An 18,716-nucleotide genomic window follows, 5' to 3' on the forward strand; every position below is an offset into this window, starting at 1 on the left:
CGCTGTGTCCACGCCAGGCCGATTGGGTCTCTGGGGACCACACTGCGCAGCAGGGTGCTGGGGGCTGTGGGGAGGCACTGTGGGGAGGCGTGATCCCTCCTGGCACCTGGGGGGCTGGGGGAAACGTGAGGGGGCTGGCCTGGCTGTGACGCTCTGCCCCATCTTGCCCATCCCCCCAGGATCATCAGACCATCCTGAGGGCCTGGGCGGTCAAGGACTTTGCCCCCAACTGCCCCCTGTACGTTCAGATCCTCAAACCCGAGAACAAGTTCCACATCAAATTTGCAGGTGAGGCGCCCTCACACGGCCCCGCTGAGCCCTCTCTGCCCCCGTCCTGTCTCTGCCTCCGCTGTGCCCCTGGCACCCTCTCCTGCCCCATGCTCCTGCAGTGATCGGCAACGGGGGAGAGGAGAGAGATGGGGGGTGTCTATGGGGATGGGGGGATGGAGGGTTGGCTGGATAGAGGGTTATGAATGAGGGTGGATAAATGGGGAGATGGGGATGTATATGGGGATGGACGGATGGATCGGACAGGGGGTAGATGAATAGAGCAGACACAGTGGATGGGGATGGACGGATGGATCGGACAGGGGGTAGATGAATAGAGCAGACACAGTGGACGGGGATGGAGGGAGGGATCAGGCCGGGGGTAGATGAATAGAGCAGACACAGTGGACGGGGATGGAGGGAGGGATCAGGCCGGGGGTAGATGAATAGAGCAGACACAGTGGATGGGGATGGAGGGAGGGAGCAGGCGGGGGGTAGATGAATAGAGCAGACACAGTGGACGGGGATGGAGGGAGGGATCAGGCCGGGGGTAGATGAATAGAGCAGACACAGTGGACGGGGATGGAGGGAGGGATCAGGCCGGGGGCAGATGAATAGAGCAGACAGTGGACGGGGATGGAGGGAGGGATCAGGCCGGGGGTAGATGAATAGAGCAGACACAGTGGACGGGGATGGAGGGAGGGATCAGGCCGGGGGTAGATGAATAGAGCAGACCCAGTGGACGGGGATGGAGGGAGGGATCAGGCCGGGGGTAGATGAATAGAGCAGACACAGTGGATGGGGATGGAGGGAGGGAGCAGGCGGGGGGTAGATGAATAGAGCAGACACAGTGGACGGGGATGGAGGGAGGGATCAGGCCGGGGGTAGATGAATAGAGCAGACACAGTGGACGGGGATGGAGGGAGGGATCAGGCCGGGGGCAGATGAATAGAGCAGACAGTGGACGGGGATGGAGGGAGGGATCAGGCCGGGGGTAGATGAATAGAGCAGACACAGTGGACGGGGATGGAGGGAGGGATCAGGCCGGGGGTAGATGAATAGAGCAGACACAGTGGACGGGGATGGAGGGAGGGATCAGGCCGGGGGCAGATGAATAGAGCAGACAGTGGATGGGGATGGAGGGAGGGATCAGGCCGGGGGTAGATGAATAGAGCAGACAGTGGATGGGGATGGAGGGAGGGATCAGGCCGGGGGTAGATGAATAGAGCAGACACAGTGGAAAGGGATGGAGGGAGGTATCAGGCCGGGGGTAGATGAATAGAGCAGACACAGCGGACGGGGATGGAGGGAGGGATCAGGCCGGGGGTAGATGAATAGAGCAGACACAGTGGACGGGGATGGAGGGAGGGATCAGGCCGGGGGCAGATGAATAGAGCCCACAGAGGAGTGGACGGGGATGGACGGAGAGCTAGAGAAGGAGGGAAGGTGGTCGGGTGGCTGGGTGGACGGAGAGCTGGCAGAGGCAGGATGATAGGCGGATGGAGGGAAGAAGGAAGGGACGGATGAAGGAAGCAAGCAGCTGGGGGAGCAGGCCCAGCTCCTCCGGGGCAGCCTCGGCCCTGGCTCCCAGCCCGTGTGCGCCTCTCTCTGCAGATCACGTGGTCTGCGAAGAAGAATTCAAGTACGCCATGTTGGCTCTGAACTGTGTGTGTCCAGCCACGTCCACCCTCATCACGCTGCTGATCCACACCTCGCGGGGACAGTGAGTAGCTGTGCCCGTCGCTGGCTGACCGCCCCCAGCTGGGGCTGCACTAGACACAGCAGCACCGCCTGCGCCTGCTCAGAGCCTGAGCCAGTCGCTTTCGGGCTGCGGGACCCACCCAGTGCATCCCAGTGGGGTGTTGATTTTCAGCCCCACTGCTCTGGGGGTCCTGCCAATTGCACCCCAGCAGCAGGTCTCTCCACCCACCCTGGGGTCAGTACTCAAACTCTTCTGGGAGGGAAGGCAGTCAAGGGTGGGGTGGGACCAGGGAGCCCCACAGCACTTCCTCCTGCCCTGGAGACCTGTGCCCACCCACAGCAGCACTGAGAAAGAAGCGGGGGCAGGAGCCAGTGCCAGGGTGGGAGAGGAAACAGCATTAGGTGCATTGGGGGAGGCAGGAGTCAGCAGCAGGGTGGGGGAGACTAGCCCCAGCAGCATCTGCCTGAGTGTGCAGAGAGCCTGAGCCAATTGCAGGGTGGGGGATGGTGGGGTGGCGGGGATGGGGTCGGTTGTCATTTGCCCCTTGGTGCCTTTGGACAGACCCACCCCCATGGAGCCCTTCAAGCCGCGGCCGAGCGCCTGGCAGTCCCTGTCCAGGTGAGTCCGGGCTGGGGCCTGGGTGGGTGACGCGCTGCGGGGCAGGGGGGGGACGCTCTTGCCTCTGGGTCACGGGCCAGGAGGAGACGTTGGGGCCCCTCGTCCTGGGCCGACCCCCGGCTGGAGCCCCCGCATCCAGAGCCAGGCGAGCAGCAGAGGGAGGGGCCCCAACCCTGCCCAGCTCTGGGACATCCCCCCCTGCGTTCTGTGAATGGCTGGAGCCCCGTGGACTTTCCCTGCCGTGACCCAGGCACCAGCGACACCGGGGGTGAGTCCACAGGCCAGGGCTCCCCTCCCTCCTGGGCAGGGGTCGGGGGAGGGCCCCCCCCTGACCCCAGGGCTGTGATGCACATGGGGGGCGTCTCTCCCGCCTCAGGGACGGCCCCGCCTCCCCGGAGCAATGGCAGAGGATGTACAGCCGCTGCTCGGCCAACGAGGTCTACCACGTCCGGCTGGGGGACAGCAAGTTCCTGGGCCAGTACCAGGGCAAGAGCTTCACCTACGCCTCCTTCCACGCCCACAAGAGGTACGCGGGGCCGGGGGAGGGCGGCTCCATGTGCCGCGTGTGCACCCCCGCATGCTGGCACACCCTTGCACATGCACGCACATGTGTATGCTCATGCCCATGCTCACACACGTGCTCATACACTTATGCACACGCTCACACACATTGGCATACCCTTCCAGGTGCTTGCACGCACGTGGGCAAGCTTACACCCTGGTGCGCATGCTTACACACATTGATTGGTGCATACCCTTGCACATGCATGCACATGCTCACACATGTCCTTGTACACTTATGCACACACTTACAGACGTTGGCATACTCTTCTGTGTGCTTGCACACACTTACACACATGTACGCTCGTGCCCCGCCTGCAGACACACATTTGCGTGCCCTTGCACGTGCGCAGACATCCTCGCCCACACGCACCCTGTGCACGCGCATGATCCAGCTTGCGCGTGTTCTCTGGTCATGAGCACACTTACACCCAGCCAGGCCTGCACGCCGATTGCACCCCCAGGAGCTCCCAGCTGGCTTGCACACGCCTCCCTCCACCAGCTCTCCAGGGCTGAGCCCGCTCCCGGGGGAGCCAGGCGCTGACCCCGGCTGCCCCGGCAGGTACGGGCTGTGCCTGATGGGCGTGTGCCGGGAGGACAAGAGCAACATCCTGCTGAACCCGGGGCCCGGCCACATCCTGGCCTCCTCCGACACCTGCTTCTACATCAACATCTCCAAGGAGGAGAACTCGGCCTTCATCTTCCGCCAGCAGGAGCATCTGCGCCAGAGCCGGCTGCCCGCCCCGGCCTGCCCCGGCCTGCCGCGCCTGCCCGTGCACAGCGTCATCGCCAGCATGGGTGAGCCCCCGCCCCGCCCCTCACACCTCTCCAGCCAATCGCCCCCCGGCACGGAGCCCGCCAGTTCCCCACCAATCCCCCGCTGGCTCTTCACCCCGCTGCAGCCAATCGGAACCCCCGCTTTCTCCCCTCGTCCCCTGCTGGCCTGTCAGGTCTCAGCCAATCACCGCCCGGCATGGGACTCCCCCCAGAGTGCCCCACCAATCCCCAGCCGGCCCTTCACCCCTCCTCAGCCAGTCATTACCGAGTATGGGGCCCTGCCAAACTCCCACCAATCTCCAGCTGGCTTGTCATACTACCCCAGCCAATCACCATCCAGCACTGGGCCACACCCTCCCTTATTAATCCCCACTCGCCCCTTCACACTTCCCCAGCCAATCATCACTCAGCATGGGGCCCACCAATCCCCAGCCAGCCCTTTCCACTGCCGCAGCCAATCCCCACCCAGCACAGGCCCAGCTGCCTGCTCTCCGAACCAGGGGGGCGGGGCCCAGCTGGGGGCCGGGTTCCAGTCCAGCCCAGCTGGGTGGCATCATGTGATACGAGTTTGCTGGGGCTCAGCCTGCCCCCACTCGGGGGGCGTGTCACAGAATCGGCCCCACACGCCCCCGTGCAGGCTGGGGGAGGCATGTGGGGGCAGCCGGGACGGCTGGGCTCAGGGTCCTGCCCCCCCCACCCCGAGAGTGCCCTGACCCGCCTGCCCCCCGGCCGTGCAGGGACGGTGGCCATGGACCTGCCGGACTCTGGCAGCAGCCCGGACAGCGTGGGCGGGACCACGCTGGGCCTGCCGGGCGACCCGGCGGGCACCGAGAAGCGCCGCAGCATCGCCCCCGTGCTGGAGGTGGTGGACGCCATCCCCAGCCCCGCCTTCGACCTGCTGAGCGACCAGTCGGAGGACGAGGCCACCCACTCTGACGGCGCCGCAGCCGCCTCCGGCACGTAAGGACCCACCCGCCCCTGCCTGCCACGGGGCCCTGTGTGACGCGGCTCGAGCTGGGGGGGTCTCAGCGTCCTGACTGGCCCCGTCCACGGAGAGGCCACGGGGATGGAGGGGAGTGGGGCACGTAGGGACCTGCCTCTGGGGCACGCCCGGTGCTGCCCCCGCGAATTCCGGCCTGGACCTGCAGTGCCCCTTGCAGGGTCCCGACGGGAAATGTTTATAGCAGTGGGGAGGGAGGCGGCTGTCCGTGGGTCGGGAGCCGCAATCCCCCAATGCCCACATGCTCCCCCCCGGTACGGGAGACCCCAAGGGGGTTTGCCAACGACAGCATGTGCGTGTGTCTCCAGGCACGTGAGCGTGCGGTGTGGGGTACACGAGGGACCCCCGAGAGTTAAGGGCTGCCCAGAGCACAGACAGACACCCATGCCCCGTGGCACTAACCCAGCTGGAAGGAGCTGCCCGGCTTGGCGGGATGCCCGTGTCTCCTGCCCAGCTCCAATGCGCCCGGCCTGGCGCTTTGGGGCTATGAGGAGCGAGGCCCCCCAAAGGGCGCTGGCCTCCCCTTCTCCCTGCCCCCCAGCTCCTCCTTCCCCCTCTCTCTTGGTCTTCCAGCTGGGTAAAGGGTTACCCCACCAACTCCCCCTACATCGGCAGTTCCCCCGCCCTCTGCCACCTGGTCCAGGAGAAGACCCCCTTCTGCTGCCTGCGGCTGGACAAGGTACCACCAGGGCTGGGCAAGACGCCCACGGGGGCGATGCCAAGGGGCCCTGGGCTGGGCCCCCAGCACCATCCCAGGGGCCCCTGCCCTGCCCCAGTGACCCCCTGGGGCCACCCCAGGGACATATGGCTGGCCCCCCTTAGAGGCTGCAGGTGAGGGGGCACAAGTGAGCAAAGGATGATACAACCCCCCCCCAACGTATAGATCCAGGAAGGAACGGGGAGGGGGTCACCCCCCACCTCAGCCCCAAGTCTCCAGCTGGGGATCAGAGGGAAATGGGGGGATGGGTCCCCCCTCTGGGCTGGGGGATCGGTGGTGTTAACCCCCGCTTTGCTGGTGGGAAATGGGGGATGGGTCACGCCCCCTCTGGGCTGCGGGATCGGTGGGGTTTAACCCCTGCTTTGCTGGTGGGAAATGGGGGATGGGTCACGCCCCCTCTGGGCTGGGGGATCAGTGGTGTTAACCCCCGCTTTGCTGGTGGGAAATGGGGGATGTGTCACGCCCCCTCTGGGCTGCGGGATCGGTGGGGTTTAACCCCTGTTTTGCTGGTGGGAAATGGGGGATGGGTCACGCCCCCTCTGGGCTGCGGGATCGGTGGGGTTTAACCCCTGTTTTGCTGGTGGGAAATGGGGGATGGGTCACGCCCCCTCTGGGCTGGGGGATCGGTGGTGTTAACCCCTGCCGCGCTGGTGGGAAATGGGGGATGGGTCACGCCCCCTCTGGGCTGGGGGATCGGTGGGGTTTAACCCCTGCCGTGCTGGCACCCCAGAAGCCAGCTGTACCCCCAGCCAAGTCAGATCCCTGGGGGGTCCCAGGCGCCGGTCTCAGCACTGGCAGGGAATGAGGGGGGGTGGTGCCCCCGGCGAATCCCGCTTGCCCCTGCAGAGCTGCCACCACTACCCGTACGAGGACGCCCGCGCCTACCGCTTCCAGAACGAGCTCATCATTGTCTCGGCTGAGAGAGCCGGCAATGGGCTGTACAACTTCATCGTGCCGCTGCGGGCGTACTACCGGCCCCGCAAGGAGCTCAGCCCCATCGTGCTGCTGCTGGAGAACATGTGAGGGACCTGCCCCGGGTAAAGGGGTCGGGGAGGGGCCCCCAGGGCACAGGCATGGGCTGGGGGAGAGGGGGAGCTGTCAGGGATAGACAGCGGGTGCTGGGCTCGCCAGCACACCACTGGGTATTGGGCAGAGGGAGTGGGACAGGGACATGTGGGGGGCCAGGCCGTGGGGCGGGGGCAGAGGCTGGGGGGTGGGGGTGGAGTAATGCAGACTGGGTGGGAGCAGGGATACGCCCCTCCCCCTGTCTGCCCCTCCACTGCCGTCCCCCGTTTCCCTTGCAGGCCAGAGACCCAGTTCCTGGAGGCCATTTGCTGGTTCCCCCTGGTCTATTACATGGTGGGCTCCATCGATAAGTGAGTAGGTGCTGCATGGGGCAGACCGGGGCAAGGGCTGGGGCGGACCCAGGAGGGAGGGAGGCGGAACCACTCGTCCCCTCTGGATTTCCGGCCACGCTTGCTTTGGCCCTGGGCTCTGGGGCACGGTCCCGGGCTCAGCTGGGGGGCCGGTGGCACGGGCCAGCTCGGCCCCCTCCCGCCTGCCCCCATCCGGTTGGCGTCATGGTGCCCTGTGCCCTCACCCCCCTCTAATTCGGGTAGCTTTGGAGGCCCGCAGGGGTGCAAGCCAGTGGGGGCCGGCGGGGGGGAGGCTGGGCACACGTGGGGTAGGAGGGGTGTGGGGCAGGGCGGCGCTGCCTGGCACAACAGCTGACCCCCCGCCCCCCAGCCTGGACGACCTGCTGCACTGCGGCGTGACCTTTGCTGCCAGCGTGGTGGTCGTGGACAAGGAGAGCTCCATGATCGCGGACGAGGACTACATGGCCGACGCCAAAACCATCGTCAACGTCCAGACGCTGTTCAGGTACGGGGCCGGGGGAGCCAGGACGCCTGGGGTCCCTCCCCGGCGCTGGGAGGGGAGCGGGGTCCCGTGGTTAGAGCAGGGGGTGGGGGCTGGGCTCAGGAGCCCGTCTGACCCCGTCTTTGTGCCCGGGGCAGGCTGTTCCCAGGCCTGAACATCATCACCGAGCTGACGCACCCGGCCAACATGCGCTTCATGCAGTTCAAGGCCAAGGATCGCCACGCGCTGGCCCTGTCCAAGCTGGAGAAGGTACGGCCTGGCCGGCCCCGCGCTGCCCCACACTCTCTGTCCCCCCCCCACACACACTCTCCTGCTGCTCCCACCTGCCCCCCGCTGTGCCCCCCGCCCCCCGCTGCACCCCTATCCCCCTGGCCTCCTGCACCCCCTGCCCCGTGCTGCCCCCCCGTATCTCCCTGTCCCCCGCTGTGCCCTGGCCCGCTGCACCCCACTCACTCACTCTCTGTCCCCACAGAAGGAGCGGGAGAACGGCTCCAACCTGGTGTTCATGTTCCGCCTGCCTTTCGCTGCAGGGAAGGTGTTCAGCGTCAGCATGCTAGACACACTGCTCTACCAGGTACCCCAGGGACCCCCTGCCCCTGGGGACACCCCTCCCTCCCCCAGGGACCCTCCCTCCCCACCCCCAGCAACCCCCCTCCAACTCCCAGCGACCCTCCTCTGGGGACCTTCCCTCCCTGCCCCCAGGGACCCTCCTTGGGGAAATCCCCTGCCCCTGGGGACCCCTCTTCCTGCCCCTGGGGACCCTCCCTGGGGTTATCTGAACAGGTGATCTGCTCGATCCCTCCAATCCTTGACCCTGGGAGCCAGCCTTACTCTGCTCTGCTGTGAGAACCCCACTCCTGGGCTGGTCACGCACAGCCTCTGGCATGTCAGCTGCTCCTTGGATTGTGCAACCGAATGACACTGGCCAATATCTCCGGTCCCGGACACAACCCTAGGAACCTTGGTCCAGTTATGCTGCTGGACACTGCAAGCTTCCATGAGTTTGTCAATTTAACAAAGAAATTGAGATGTACCAGGCTTGTTCTCCCAAGGGGAGTCTCTGACACGCTTCAAACCAACCGCACTGCTTCAGGTAGAATAAACAGATTTATTAACTACAAAGATAGATTTTAAGTGATTATAAGTCAAGGCACAACAAGTCAGATTTGGTCAAATGAAATAAAAGCAAAACTCATTCTAAGATGATCTTAACACTTCCAATGTTGTTACAAACTGAGATGCTTCTCACCACAGGCTGGTGGTTGCCCTTCAGCCAGGCTCTCCCCTTTGATCAGCGCTTCAGTCACTTGGTGGTGGTGTCTGTCGATGGAGGTGGGAGAGAGAGGAAGAGCCTGGCAAACGTCTCTTCCTTTTATCACGTTCTTTCTTCCCTCCTGGCTTTGCCCCCCTCCCCCACTTCAGGGTCAGGGGAGCATTACCTCATTGCAGTCCCTGACTGACTAAAGGAAGGGCGGTGACTCACTCCAGAGTCCAACAGATCCTTTGTTGCTGCCTAGACCAGTGTCCTTTGTACCTGTGAGGCTGGGCTGGGTTTGTCCCATACATGCCCTGATGAGGTGTGAACTGCCCCTCTGCTCCTCGAGTGTTTTGGTGTGAACTGCCCCTCTGCTCCTCGAGTGTTTTGCCTGGCCCTGTTTTAAGCCATGAGGGCACATTTTTCAGCCTCACAACTATATACATGAAATTACAACCTATAACAACAATTACTATAACAACTGCTCAGTGCATCATGAGCCTTCCGAAGATACCCGACATGACAACCTTTGCATTGGATACCACACAATCATTTTACAAGGATGAACATGGGGGTGCAGGGTGTTCCCACGAGGTACAGAGCATCACACATCTCCCCTTAGTTTACTGCAAGAGGGTTAGTCACTGACTAGCTCGAAGGCAGTTTGTGTTATAGTTCTCTTGGCATCCAGCCATTATGGCCATGAGGCAGCGTGCCTCAGTTTCCCCTTTCACACACAGCAAGCCAGGTTTGTTATGGTTTCTCTGCTGTGATAAGCTTTGAATCTGATTACATGTATTAACTGAGAACTAGCGTTCCCGTAAGGTTTAACATCCGTGTCCAAATTCTTATCCCCAAAACTCAACATTAATACCAAAACATTTTATCACAGATGGACGTTTACAGGTATCTTTATGATACCACGCCCTCTGTTCAGATAGTCTGGTTTGAGGTCAGTTTGTTCATTACCCATGGTGTCCTTTGACTCTCTCCCATGGAATCAGTCACTGGCTTTTCCTTCCCTCCAGTGTTCCCCTCTGTGTGGGCTCTTAATTTAATCATGTTTCTGGAGTTTTGGTGCCTCAGGGTCTGGCAAGGTAGGTGTTCAGGGGGATCCTGCACATTGGCTGGCCCTTTGGGGAGTGGTCTCCCAACCCCAGGAGTGTACACATGCAGAAAATCCAGCTTCCCTTTTGGGGTTACCGAGTGTTTCCCCCTCCAGCACCGAGTCCTTCCCTGCCCCCTAGGCTAGAGGGCTGTGATCCGTGCTCTCTGGGCTAGGTGTGTTTACCCTTCAATCAGATTCACCTTTTCCCCACAGCTCTCCCACCAAATGACCACCTTGCAACTTCCAGGTCTCAAATCCTCTGTTCTCACACGCATTGGAGCTGCATCCATTGGTTTCGCTATCAGGGTAGGAACTCTTATCAGGGATTTCAGGTATTACACACAGGCCTGTTGAAGGCAGTCAGATATTCAGCAATACCATCGTCCTCACTGAATGCAGGACATAAGTGTTCCCACTTGTGGATTTTTGGCGTGATGGGAGTCGTTCGGGTCGGGAGGTTCTGGTTCTGCTTCTCTAGCAGGTCCAGTTGGTGTTTTCGCTCGCTCTCTCTTTCTTCTCTCTCTCTCTTTCTCTTTCTTTTATCTCCAGTTCTTTCAGTTGCAGTAATCTCTGGTGCTCCCGCTCCTTGTCTGCAATCTGCAGGCTAAAAAGCTCCAACTGCACAATCGCTTCACTGCTTTCACTCATTTTCCTGCTTTTCTGTTCCAACTTCCCTTTCCCGAAATACGCAAACAGAAAATAACAAGCCTCTGACCTCCTCCTGACTGTTCTTAGCCACTGCGCTTGAGACTCACTTAAAATCACAAATATCAGTGCTTAAAGTGTGAACTTCATTTGGAGTAACAAGCTGCACATACGCCCTGCTCCCTCTGCCACTGTGACGTCTCCCTCTGGTGTTATCCGGACCGGTGATCTGCTCGGTCACTCCAATCCTTGACCCTGGGAGCCAGCCTTCCCCTGCTCTGCTGGGCTGGTCACGCACAGCCTCTGGCATGTCAGCTGCTCCTTGGACTGTGCAACCGAATGACACTGGCCAATATCTCCAGCCCCGGACACAACCCTAGGAACCTTGGTCTTGCAGTGTCCAGTTATGCTGCTGGACGCTGCCAGCTTCTATGAGTTCATCAATTTAACAAAGAAATTGAGATGTACCAGGCTTGTTTTCCCAAGGGGAGCCTCTGACACTCTTCAAACCAACCGCACTGCTTCAGGTAGAAGAAACAAACAGGATAAACATGGGGGTGTAGGGTATTCCCACGAGGTGCAGAACATCATCCCCCCCATCCACAGGGACCTCCCCTCCCCGTTCCTGCGGACCCCCCAAGGGACCTCCCCTCCCTGCCCCCAGGTACCCTCCCTGGGGACATCCACTATTCCCTGCTCCTGGGAGCCCCGCCCCCCCATGCCCAGCTCTGCATCCCCTTGTCTCCTTCTCTACCAGGTAACCCCCCCAATCCTGCCCCCACCATACCTGGGACGTGCCAGCCTCCCCCCTCTGTGTGGGATGTGCCAGCCTGTCCCCATGTGGGACGTCCCAGCCCCCCTCACCCCATCATAGGACATGCCAGCCTGCAGCCCTGGCAGGGGCAGCCCAGAGCCTGCTGTGGTGGGTCCAGGGGCCAGGCTGGCCTCACCAATCTGCACTGTGAGATCTGCTCCCATCCCCTCCTTGCCAGTAAGGGGAGATGGGGAATCGGGGGCAAGGGGTGGCCCAGAAAGCTCCCCGTTGACCCTCCCCCCTGTCCTGCAGTCGTTTGTGAAGGATTACATGATCTCCATCACCCGCCTGCTCCTGGGGCTCGACTCCATGCCAGGCTCTGGCTTCCTGTGCGCGGTGAGTACCTGGCCGGACGCTGCCTGGCACCTGCCCCTCACCCTGGCGTCTGGGCATCTGTGTCTGCATCCCTGTGCCTGCCTCTCACTTGTCCTGTCCATCCCTCTGCTTTACACATCTGTCCGGCCAGTCATGTGTCTCCTCACATGGCCCTCTGTCCGTCCATCGGTCCCCTCACACAGCCCTCCATCCATCCGTCCCCACATGCAGTCTTCTGTCTGTCCAAGGGGTGCCATTTAGGAAGGGCGGGGGGGCTCTGGCCCCCCCTGAGTTTTGCACCTGAGGTCTGCTCACAGCGCTTGCCCTAGCCCCAGACAGACAGTTAACTGCACACAGGTAACTGCAAACAAACCAGGGAAATGCAGCCGAGATGGAGCTACTATAAGGTGGGTGCATAACTGGTTGGAAAATCGTTCCCAGAGAGTAGTTTATCCGTGGTTCACAGTCAGGCTGGAAGGGCAGAACGAGTGGGGTCCTGCAGGGATAAGTTCTGGGTCCGGTTCTGTTCAATGTCTTCATCAATGATTTAGATAATGGCATAGAGAGTCCACTTATAAAGTTTGCGGACAATGCCAAGCTGGGAGGGGTTGCAAGTGCTTTGGAGGATGGAATTAAAATTCAGAATGATCTGGACAAACTGGAGAAATGGGCTGAAGTAAATAGGATGAAATGCAATAAGGACAAATGCAAAATGCTCCACTTAGGAAGGAACAATCAGTTGCACACACACAAAATGGGAAATGACTGCCTAGGAAGGAGTCCTGCGGAAAGGGATCCGGGGGTCAGAGTGGATCACAAGCTAAACATGAGTCAACAGTGTAACGCTGTTTCAAAAAAAGCAAACTTCCTTCTGGGATGTATTAGCAGGAGTGTTGTAAGCAAGACACGAGAAGTCATTCTTCCGCTCTACTCTGGGCTGATTCGGCCTCAACTGGAGTGTTGTGTCCAGTTCTGGGCGCCACATTTCAGGAAGGACGTGGACAAATTGGAGAAAGTCCAGAGAAGAGCAACAAAAATGATCAAAGATCTAGAAAACAGGACCTATGAGGGAAGATTGAAAAAATTGGGTTTGTTTCATCTGGAGAAGAGAAGACTGAGAGGGGGCATGAGAATAGTTTTCAAGTACATACAAGGTTGTTACAAGGAGGAGGGAGAAAAAATGTTCTTAACAAGGACAAGAAACAATGGGCTTAAATTGCAGCAAGGGAGGTCTAGGTTGGACATTAGGAAAAACTTCCCACCTGTCAGGGTGGTTAAACACTGGAATAAATTGCCCAGGGAGGTTGTGAAATCTCCATCATTGGGGATTTTTAAGAGCAGGTTGGACAAACACCTATCAGGGATGGTCTAGATAATCCTTAGTCCTGCCTTGAGTGTGGGGGATCGGACTGGACGGCCTCTCTAGGTCCCTTCCAGTTCTGTGATTATTTCTCCCTATATAAGCTCACAATTTTGATGCCACTTTTCCAAACCCACCAGGATGACACCATATTTCTTCCTAGAAAAGAGACAACAAAGAGTGGATATGATAGAGACCTACAAAATCATGAATGGTTTGGAAAAATTGAATAAGGAAGTGTTATTTACTCCTTCACTTAAAGCACAAGAACTAGGGGTCACCCAATGGAATTAATAGGCAGCAGGTTTAAAACAAACAAAAGGAAGTATTTACATAACGCACAGTCAACCTGTGGAACTCCTTGCCAGAGGATGTTGTGAAAGCCAAGACTATAACAGGGTTCAAAAAAGAACCTGATAAGTTCCTGGAGGATAGGTCCATCAATGGTTATTAGACAGGATGGGCAGGGATGGTGTCCCTAGCCTCTGCCAGAATCTGGGAATGGGCAACAGGGATGATTCCCTGTTCTGTTCATTCCCTCTGGGGCACCTGGCACTGGCCACTGTCGGAAGACAGGACACTGGGCTGGAGGGACCATTGCTCTGACCCAGTTTGGCCGTTCTGATGTTCTTATATAGAACCCAGATGTATCTGCCCCCCACTGTAACCCACTTGACCCCACTCCCCTCCCAGAGCTGAGATAAAACCCAGGAGTCCTGACAGAGTCTCTCTCTCTGCAGAGTTAGTAACAAAGTAAGAATAAACATTAAATTTTTAAACCCAACCAGTGTCCCATAGGTGACTTGCCACAAGATGTCAGAACATGTTAGTATTAAGGCTGAGTGGGTCTAATATTTATTGAATCTTTGTTCTTGTCTATAGGAATTAGATCCAGGGCTCCTGTCAGCTAATTGCTAAGTTCTCTGCCAAAACACTTTTTAGGTCCCTAAGTAGCCCCTGGCCTGGCATCACAGTCAAAGTTGCTCCCCGAAATCTGAAATGGCACCCCCGGTCGGTCCCCTCATGCTGCCCTCAGTCCGTCGGTCCCCACACGCGGCCCCCTCGCTCTCTGTCTCCCCCACCCTTTCCCTTCTGTTCTCGGTGTGGGGCTCGCTCCTCATCCCCCTGCAGGTGCCGGTAGGGGGGCAGCAGTCACTGCTGCATGGGGAGGGGATGGCAGGCTCGGGGGGGCAGGGGGACGCCCCCTCCCCCGCAGGGTGACCCATCTCTCTCCCCCGCAGCTGAAGATGACCGAGGACGACCTGTGGATCCGCTCGTACGGGCGCCTCTACCAGAAGCTCTGCTCCAGCACGGGCGACATCCCGATCGGCATCTACCGCACCGAGTGCCACCTGTTCTCTGCCGCCGAGGTGCCCCCCCCTCCGCCCCGGGATTAGGGCTTAGCCCCCATTCCTCCCCCGGGATCAGGGCTTGGCCATCATCCCCCCCTGGGATCAGGGCTTGGCCCCCATCCTTCCCCGGGAGCCAAGCTGGGTCCCCTGGGATCAGGGCTTGGCCCCCATTCCTCCCCTGGGATCTGGGCTTGGCCATCATCCCCCCCCGGGATCAGGGCTTGGCCCCCATCCTCCCCCGGGAGCCGAGCTGGGTCCCCTGGGATCAGGGCTTGGCCCCCATTCCTCCCCCGGGATCAGGGCTTGGCCCCCCTCCCCTCCGCCCCGGGATCAGGGCTTGGCCACCATTCCCCCCCGGGATCAGGGCTTGGCCCCCATCCTTCACCGGGAGCCAAGCTGGGTCCCCTGGGATCAGGGCTTGGCCCCCATTCCTCCCCCGGGATCAGGGCTTGGCCCCCATCCTCCCCCGGGAGCGGAGCTGGGCCCCATCCCCCACCAGGATCAGGACTTGGCCCCATTCTCCCCCTGGGAGCAGGGCTTGGCCCCCATTCCCCCCCGGGATCAGGGCTTGGCCCCCATCCTCCCCCGGGAGCGGAGCTGGGCCCCCATCCCCCACCAGGATCAGGACTTGGCCCCATTCTCCCCCTGGGATCAGGGCTTGGCCCCCATCCCCCCCCCCGGGATCAGGGCTTGGCCCCCATTCTTCCCCTGGGAGCAGAGCTGGGGCCCCAGCCCTGCTCGGGGGGGGGAGCCCTGATCCCGGGGGCCACGGGATGGTCTCCCGGGCGGGTCGTGGGGGGCAGGGGGTCCCCACTCCTCTGTGCCCCGCCCCCACCTCCGCGCTGACCCCCGCCCCCCCCAGTCGCAGGTCTCGGTCAGCGCGGAGGACGACGAGGACACGCGGGAGCCGCGCGGCGCCCGGCTCTGCCGCCGGGGGCCCCGCGACTCGACGGGCCGCGACCCGGCCGAGCAGCCGCTGCTGCGCCGCAAGAGCCTGCAGTGGGCCCGGCGGCTGAGCCGCAAGGGCGGGCGCCGCCCCAGCCAGACGGCGGCCGAGCGCATCAGCCAGCAGCGCCGTGCGCTGTCCCGCCGCTCCGAGCGCCAGGAGCTCGGCGCCCTGCTGCAGACCCGCATGAGACACCTGGGGCTCTCGGCCGCCGGCTACAGTACGGGGGGCTCGGGGGCCGCGCTGGGGGGCCGGGGGCTGGGCCAGGGGCTGAGCTGGCGGGTGCCGGGGGCTGGGCCAGGAGGTTGAGCTGGGGGGTGCCGGGGGCTGGACCCGGGGGCCGTGCTGGGGCTGGGCTCGGGGGCCGCGCTGGGGGGTGCCGGGGGCTGGGCCAGGGGCTGAGCTGGGGGGTGCTGGGGGCTGGACCCGGGGGCCATGCTGGGGCTGGGCTCGGGGGCCGTGCTGGGGGGTGCCGGGGGCTGGGCCAGGGGCTGAGCTGGGGGGTGCCAGGGGCTGGACCCGGGGGCCGTGCTGGGGGGTGCCAGGGGCTGGGCCAGGGCCTGAGCTGGGGGGTGCCGGGGGCCGGGCCCGGGGGCCGCGCTGGGGGGTGCCGGGGGCCGGGCTCGGGGGCCGCGCTGGGGGGTGCCGGGGGCCGGGCAGGGGTCTCACCATCTCCCCCCCGCTTGCAGTGGACATGACGGACCCGGGCAACACGGTGTCTTACATCCTGCTCAACCCCTCGCCCGACACGCGGCTGGAAATCAACGATGTGGTGTGAGTGCCGGGGGCACGGCCAGCGGGGGGCGGGGGCTGCTCTCTGGGGGGGGCACCCACACCCTCTGCCCAGGCTGCATGCCGCTGCTCCCCCCTCTCCTGCACCCTTCCCCTTCAATCCTCAGCCCCGGGCCAAATCCACACTGGGCTTAGCCCTCCTCACAGCCCCCAGTCCCATCCGGATCCCCCCAGCCGTCCCCTGGTGAGGGAGCACCCCCACCCATGGGCCCAGGGGGGCTGGGCTCAGCAGCCCCCCCCAGAGAGGGGAAGTGCTGGGGTATAGCTGGCCTGCTCATTTCGGGGGGACGGGAACGAAGGCTGGTGGGGGGACTGCCTGGCCCCTGGCCCCCCCGACATCTCCTTTGTCTCCCCACAGGTATCTCATCCGGCCCGACCCCCTGACCCTGGTCTCTGCCAGCAGCCCCAGCCGGAAAGCCAGCGTCAGCCACTCCGAGGACCTGAAGGACAGCACCCATCTGTGACCCCAGCCAGGAGACACATGCCAACACTGTGCCCCCCTGCTCAGCAATGGACTCTGCCAGCCCCCGAGCCAAGATCTGCTCCCAGGGCACCGGGCACCTGCAGGGAGGGGGCTTGGTCCTGCCGCCACCGGGCCTGATCCTGGCCCCAGTCTATACGGCTCCCGGAGCCATGGGGGCGCTGCCCTGAGAAGACTTGGCACCGGGGGGCCGTGCCCGTTCCAGGTCCAGTGCTTTCCCATTGGCTCTGGAAAGAGCAGCCCTGTCCCTCCCAGCACAGGCAGCCCTGACCCATTGGGCACTGTGAGAATTGTGCCCCCTCCTGGGAACCCCACGGGACAGACAGATAGGCCTGCCCCGCTGTGCCTGTGCCCGCTGCCCCATGCTTCCTGCAGCTCTGACCGGCTGAGACGGGCCCCGCGCCACCTGCATTCCAGCCCCAGAGACAGGAATCCGGCCCCCAGGCTGGGGGCGCCCTCTGGGATGCCAAGGCCCTTACGGCATTTCTCCTTGGTATCAGCCCACGCCCAGTCTCTCTTCCAGCTTGGATTTGATTGTGTGCCCCTCCGCTCCCCGCAGGCAGCTCCCCGTCCCCACGCTGGGACCGGGTTGGGGACAGGGACCGGAGCTGTCCATGCGGGCACCCCTCCTGTTAAAGGATCAAGGCCAGGCATGCTGGGAAATGCACTGGCACCCCCCTCCCCCCCGCGCACCACTGGTTGAATGTAGCTCCCCGCCTCCCCGGCCTGGGACATGGGCCAAGGGACTTCTTAATGCCAGAGATTCCTCCGACTCTGGTCTCACTGTGAACATGGGCTCTTAGATGTACAGATACAATAAACCTCTCTAGCTGCCTTGGAGACGCTCCATCAGTGTGTGTGTGGTGAGGGGGGAGCCCTGCCTCTCCCCACATGTTCATGAATCTCACCATATTTCCTGGGTTCCCCCCACAAATCTCCAGCTCCCGGAGTCCTGTGATCACAGGAGACATTCGGCTTTCGTTTAGCCAACAGTGAGCGAATCTGTGCAGCCGTCCCTGGAAGCCGCAGCTCTTAGGCAGCCGAGGTGCTGGGCTGGGGTTCTTTAAGCCCTTGTGATTTTTCGCTCCATCAGCTGCCGGCCAGCCTGGGGCGTTGGAAATCCGTGGTTACTTGAACAGGAGCGCGTGGGTCTAAGCACCGCTCCCAACCTGTGTCCCCTTCGCGGGGTTTTAACCCTTCGGCTCGCGGGCGGGAGGGAGGGAGGGAGGGGGGCTCGATTTGCAGCCTGGTTCTTTCAGCTTATGGCGCTGGTGTGTTGAGGGTGCAGCTCGGTTTGGGCTCCCCCCTGGGCCAGCGCCCCTCCCCCCCCCCCCCCCCGCTGCCCTCAGCATCACAGGGCACCGGTTCCTGGGGCACCTCAGGCCAGGCAGCTCTCTTCCGGGGCCCGTTTACCCCTCCCCGTGCCCCTGGGGTGCGGGTGCTGGAGGGGTGGCACGGGAGAGAGTGAGCTCGGACAGACATGGGCTAGGCCCAGCAGGACAGTCAGCCGAGAGGCTGCTGCAGGCACGGCTCGGGGGAGCAAGGGAGGTTCACCCAATCCCAGTTTGGGACAGGTCCCTCAACTTCCAATGGGGTCCTGAGCACTGGCCCCCCACACTGCTCTGCATTAGCCCCCCCCAGGTTTAGGGGGCTCAGGCCCCAGGGGATGTGGGGGCTGTGAGCATCACTAAAGCACTTTCAGAGCAGCCCCCCGCCCCCCCCAGCAGAGCTGGAGCGCCGGCCCGGGAGCAGGGGCCCCATCAGTGGGGCATTGTGGGTGGGGAAGGCTGCTGTCCCCCTGCCCAAGCTGGTGCTGCCCTGGACTCCAGGTGCAGGGGAGACGGGGCCACCCCAGGGTGGAAAGGCAGCAGGTGGGGTCTGGGCGAGAGATGGGGGCATTCACGGCTCTGGCTTGGAGCAGGGCTGGGGTTTGGTTCCTGCCTGGCTTGTTCTCTGCCACAGGCCAGACTGGGCTCCTCACCCCGGAGCAGCCGCGGGGCCTGAACCTTGGCTGACAACCCTGCCCCCAGCAACACCCCTCTTCTCCCACTGCACAGACCCCGGGCGAGGTCCCCATCACGCCACTCCCTCGAACAACGAGCCCCGGCGGGGAGAGGCCTCGGTGCC

At 62.3% G+C, this 18,716-nt stretch overlaps 1 protein-coding gene across 6 annotated transcripts in view; it reads left to right on the forward strand.

Moving 5' to 3' along the window:
* LOC102938742 (potassium channel subfamily T member 2) overlaps window positions 1-17,436 on the forward strand; it is a 41,438-nt gene extending 24,002 nt beyond the window's left edge. For 2 of the 6 annotated variants that reach the window (XM_037888054.2, XM_043532879.1), the window contains exons 14-30: window positions 180-288; window positions 1,882-1,990; window positions 2,531-2,587; window positions 2,964-3,113; window positions 3,711-3,946; window positions 4,663-4,885; window positions 5,499-5,604; window positions 6,490-6,662; window positions 6,948-7,019; window positions 7,390-7,524; window positions 7,659-7,770; window positions 7,994-8,095; window positions 11,596-11,679; window positions 14,260-14,388; window positions 15,233-15,536; window positions 16,006-16,090; window positions 16,467-17,436. In XM_037888054.2, the coding sequence (XP_037743982.1) occupies window positions 180-288; window positions 1,882-1,990; window positions 2,531-2,587; window positions 2,964-3,113; window positions 3,711-3,946; window positions 4,663-4,885; window positions 5,499-5,604; window positions 6,490-6,662; window positions 6,948-7,019; window positions 7,390-7,524; window positions 7,659-7,770; window positions 7,994-8,095; window positions 11,596-11,679; window positions 14,260-14,388; window positions 15,233-15,536; window positions 16,006-16,090; window positions 16,467-16,572 (2,292 nt within the window). In that variant the 3' untranslated portion in view covers window positions 16,573-17,436. The remainder of the gene's footprint in view (window positions 1-179; window positions 289-1,881; window positions 1,991-2,530; window positions 2,588-2,963; window positions 3,114-3,710; window positions 3,947-4,662; window positions 4,886-5,498; window positions 5,605-6,489; window positions 6,663-6,947; window positions 7,020-7,389; window positions 7,525-7,658; window positions 7,771-7,993; window positions 8,096-11,595; window positions 11,680-14,259; window positions 14,389-15,232; window positions 15,537-16,005; window positions 16,091-16,466) is intronic. The other 4 variants (XM_043532881.1, XM_043532882.1, XM_043532880.1 and 1 more) reach the window with 3 other exon arrangements.
* The last annotated feature ends 1,280 nt before the right edge of the window (window positions 17,437-18,716 follow it).

Source organism: Chelonia mydas, chromosome 20, assembly GCF_015237465.2.
Source record: "Chelonia mydas isolate rCheMyd1 chromosome 20, rCheMyd1.pri.v2, whole genome shotgun sequence".
Classification (NCBI taxonomy): domain Eukaryota; kingdom Metazoa; phylum Chordata; order Testudines; family Cheloniidae; genus Chelonia; species Chelonia mydas.